At 38.7% G+C, this 3,772-nt stretch overlaps 1 protein-coding gene across 1 annotated transcript; it reads left to right on the forward strand.

The window, feature by feature from the left end:
* The first annotated feature begins 236 nt into the window (after positions 1-236).
* On the forward strand, positions 237-3,360 carry LOC137720132 (inactive TPR repeat-containing thioredoxin TTL3-like). Its single transcript, XM_068459145.1, has 5 exons — positions 237-1,583; positions 1,689-1,884; positions 2,119-2,291; positions 2,484-2,817; positions 2,943-3,360. Exons 1-5 carry the CDS (start codon positions 592-594, stop codon positions 3,063-3,065), a joined length of 1,818 nt encoding a protein of 605 aa, XP_068315246.1. The 5' UTR covers positions 237-591; the 3' UTR covers positions 3,066-3,360.
* The last annotated feature ends 412 nt before the right edge of the window (positions 3,361-3,772 follow it).

Consider the following 3,772-nt stretch of genomic DNA (forward strand, 5'->3'; position numbering starts at 1 on the left):
CTAAAAATCTAGAGATGGTCGTTTAACGCAAGACCGGGTCTTCTGCTTCCACCTCTGCACCACACCCACACCAGAAAACAAAAAACAAAGAAAATGTGAAGAAAAAGAAAAATAACAAAATCCAGAATCAGAAACTCAAAACGAATTAAAACCAGAAAAAGATTCAACCCCAGCTATAACAGTTTTTTTTTTTTTTTTTTTTTTTTTTTTTTTAAATTTCTCAATTTTTATTATATAAAACAATAAGCCCGTAAACTGCTATTCTCTTTTCCGGCCATTTATTCTCATTTTTAATTAATTAATGATGCAATCCAATTTCATCTCTCTTGCACAAAGCAGAAAGAAATCAAGGAGGCATTGTTTCTAAATCCATGGGCAGCTCCAGGAAGCCATGCACATAATCTCCTGGGTCCTCCCTAATTTTTACTTTCTTTTTTAATTTTTCTTTCCTCCAAATATGTGATTTTGTATGTTACAACTTCTTGAACCCGAAAAGAATTATTTTTTATGCACTTGATGCTTTTCCTTTGTTTTGTTACCTCACACGATGCACAAAATTTGATCAGGGAGAGAGAGATCAATTAATAAAAAATGGGGGAGTCGCCGGAGAAGAAATCAGGCTGCGGCATACTGAGTGCAGTTTTCGGGCGGAATAGTATCTGGCCGAGAAGAACAACTTCTACGGGTTCTCTTCCTGTAGCCAATAGCAACAGTGCCACGTTAGTGAAAACACCAAGCACTCCTAATTCCAAACGGCGTCGCGGTGGCTCCGATGAGGCTGCCTTCCTTGATTCATCCAACGTATCATCAGATTCATCCAAACCGGTCACGAAGCCTTCCCAATATAGTAATAGGGCACCCCCTATACAACAACAACAACAGCAGCAGCAGCAGCAGAAGCAGCAGCAACAACAACAACAACAACAACAACAACAGCGGCAGCAATATCAACAGAAAATGGTGCCAAGCCAAGGTTATGTGAACCAAGGCAAAAGGGTTCCAAAGGAGGCACTTGGCATATCCGGTGAGCTTGATAGCATGATTGCTGATCATCAAAAATCGAAAGGGAGCAGTTCCCTTGTAAGGGCTTCATCCAGCAATGTTATGCTTTTTGGAAATTTGGGTAACTTGAGACAACCTGGGGCCGGCGGTGGTGGAGGCGGCGGAGGAAATGCAAACCCGTATAATATTCTTGATTATCTTCCAAAAACTGCTAGAGAGGAAGTCCCAATGCCTAGTCAGGTAAAAGTGGGGAAGACTAATACTGTTAAGGATGAGAAAAGACAGAGTGAGCCGGAACCACCTGCTTCCTTATGTCGAGCATTGTCGACTAGAATGGACCCTGAAACATTGAAGATCATGGGAAATGAAGATTACAAGAATGGTAGATTTGCAGAAGCATTGGCTTTGTATGATGCTGCAATTTCTATTGACCCCAATAAGGCTTCTTATAGGAGCAACAAAAGTGCTGCTTTAACCGCTCTAGGTAGAATTCTTGACGCAGTTTTTGAGTGCAGAGAAGCCATTCGGATTGAACCCCACTATCATAGGGCTCATCATCGTCTGGCAACATTATATCTTAGGTACAACATAAAGTTCCACATGTTAATTTCCGTTCGTAGTTGCAACTTCGTCTTTAAAATTCTGTTACACCTAGTTCTTAAAATTAATTTGTTATGTGCATATAGATTAGGGGAAGCAGAAAAAGCTTTGTATCACTACAAGCATGCTGGACCAGAGGCTGACCAAGAGGACATTGCTAAAGTAAAATCTATTCAGGCTCGTCTTAACAAGTGCACTGAGGCTCGTAGATTAAGAGATTGGAACACCCTCATAAAGGAATCTCAAAGCGTTATATTAGCGGGTGCAGATTCAGCGCCACAGGTCAGCCATTAAATTATCGAATTCAAGTCTCATTGTTATCATAATTGCCTCTCTCTTATTCTCCAGTAGATGTCCTATGAATAAGTCTATAAGAATTTGTTTCTCAGTTTTACCTGAAAATGAGATTCTCAAAAGTTTTTATCGAAAGTAGATTTTTTTTTTTTTTTTTTTTTTTTTTTTGGTCTGTTTTGTGTATTAGCTAATGATGAATCCCTTTTTTTTAACTCTACAAAGATATATGCTTTGCAAGCGGAGGCCTTGTTGAAGCTCAATAGGCACAAGGAAGCAGATGAAGCATTATCCAGCGGTCCAAATTTTGAGGTTGATGCCTGCACTAAATTCTTAGGTCCTATTGGTAACGCGAATTTGTTAGCAACAAGAGCTCAGGTGGACATGGTTGCTGGCAGGTAGTGTGTTATATAACTTTATATAGTAGCTATTTCAGTCACGATTATGCTAATCCTTATGCAGTCTCGGATGGAATAATGTTCATAAAAAATAAATTAAGAAAACGGAAATGATATTTCAAACACATGCATTAGACCTTTTTCTTAATTTGGTCAAATAGTTGTTTTATTTGTTTTGCAATGGTTTGGCAGATTGGATGATGCATTAGAGGCAGCTCAACAAGCATCACGGCTTGACTCAAACAACAGGGAAGCAAACATGATTATGAGGAAGGCTCGAGTTGTTGCAGTAGCTCGATCAAAAGGCAACGAGCTTTTCAAGACAGCAAGGTTCTCCGAGGCATGTGTTGCATACGGGGAGGGACTTGAGCACGATCCTTATAACTCGGTGTTATTATGCAACCGTGCTGCTTGTCGTTCAAAACTTAGCCAATTAGATAAAGCAATCGAGGACTGTACAGCTGCGCTTAATGTGCGCCCATCTTACAGCAAGGCTAGATTAAGAAGAGCAGATTGCAATGCCAAGGTGAACATAGTACCCAATAATATATTCACTTTGTTCCGATCAATTAATTTTCAAGTTGTTCATGTTGTTGCTCTTTCATTATGTTATTTCTGAGTTATAATGTTTATATGATATGTATCATGCAGTTGGAAAAATGGGAAGCTTCAATAGAAGACTATGAGATTTTGATAAAGGAAACACCAGAGGATGAGGAGGTAACCCGTGCTTTGTCTGAAGCGCGGGCGCAGCTCAGAAAACAGCGAGGCTAGCAAGAGAGCCTAGACGTGGACAATGGAAACAAGCCAATGCAACTAACTTAGGAGCCAATAGCCAGGAAAGAAAGTTGTCCTTTTTAAATTGGATGGCTCTTGGAGCTCAAGAAGAGAAAGACAAAACTTGAGTGGTGGGATAAAAATGGATGATTTTTCAAAGAGGGGAGTGAAAGTGGCAATTCATACAATGTAAAACAAATACGTGACCCAATTTTCTTCTATATATTGCTGTATCCGTGCAATTCTTTCGAAAATGAATTGGATACTGCTTATAAAAATTGTCAAAATATACCTGGAAGAAATCTTGAATTTTTTTTTTCTGCAAGCCCACATTTTTCCATTACTTATGTTGCATTGATACAAATGGGGGTATCCGGTACAATTCATCACGGTAATATGATAAATCTTTTGTAAACAACGATACGGCAATTAAAATAATATATATATTCAAAAATATATTTCATAGACTCATATTTCAAAAATAAATTAAATCCCAAAAGAGTGAAATATTCATTTCTAACTTACTTCAAGATCACTATCATAGTAATCTTCAGAAGTAAATAATACGGCCTCGAAGTCCAGTTCATCAAGAGTGAGATTTGCAATCTTAATCCATATTCATGGCTCTCTCCTTGATGGTTTACGAAGGTTGGTGTGCATATATTAAATTTCCACTCTTTGTAGTGTGGTTTTGCCCCTCCTCG

This window comes from Pyrus communis, chromosome 1 (genome assembly GCF_963583255.1).
Source record: "Pyrus communis chromosome 1, drPyrComm1.1, whole genome shotgun sequence".
In the NCBI taxonomy this organism is placed as follows: domain Eukaryota; kingdom Viridiplantae; phylum Streptophyta; class Magnoliopsida; order Rosales; family Rosaceae; genus Pyrus; species Pyrus communis.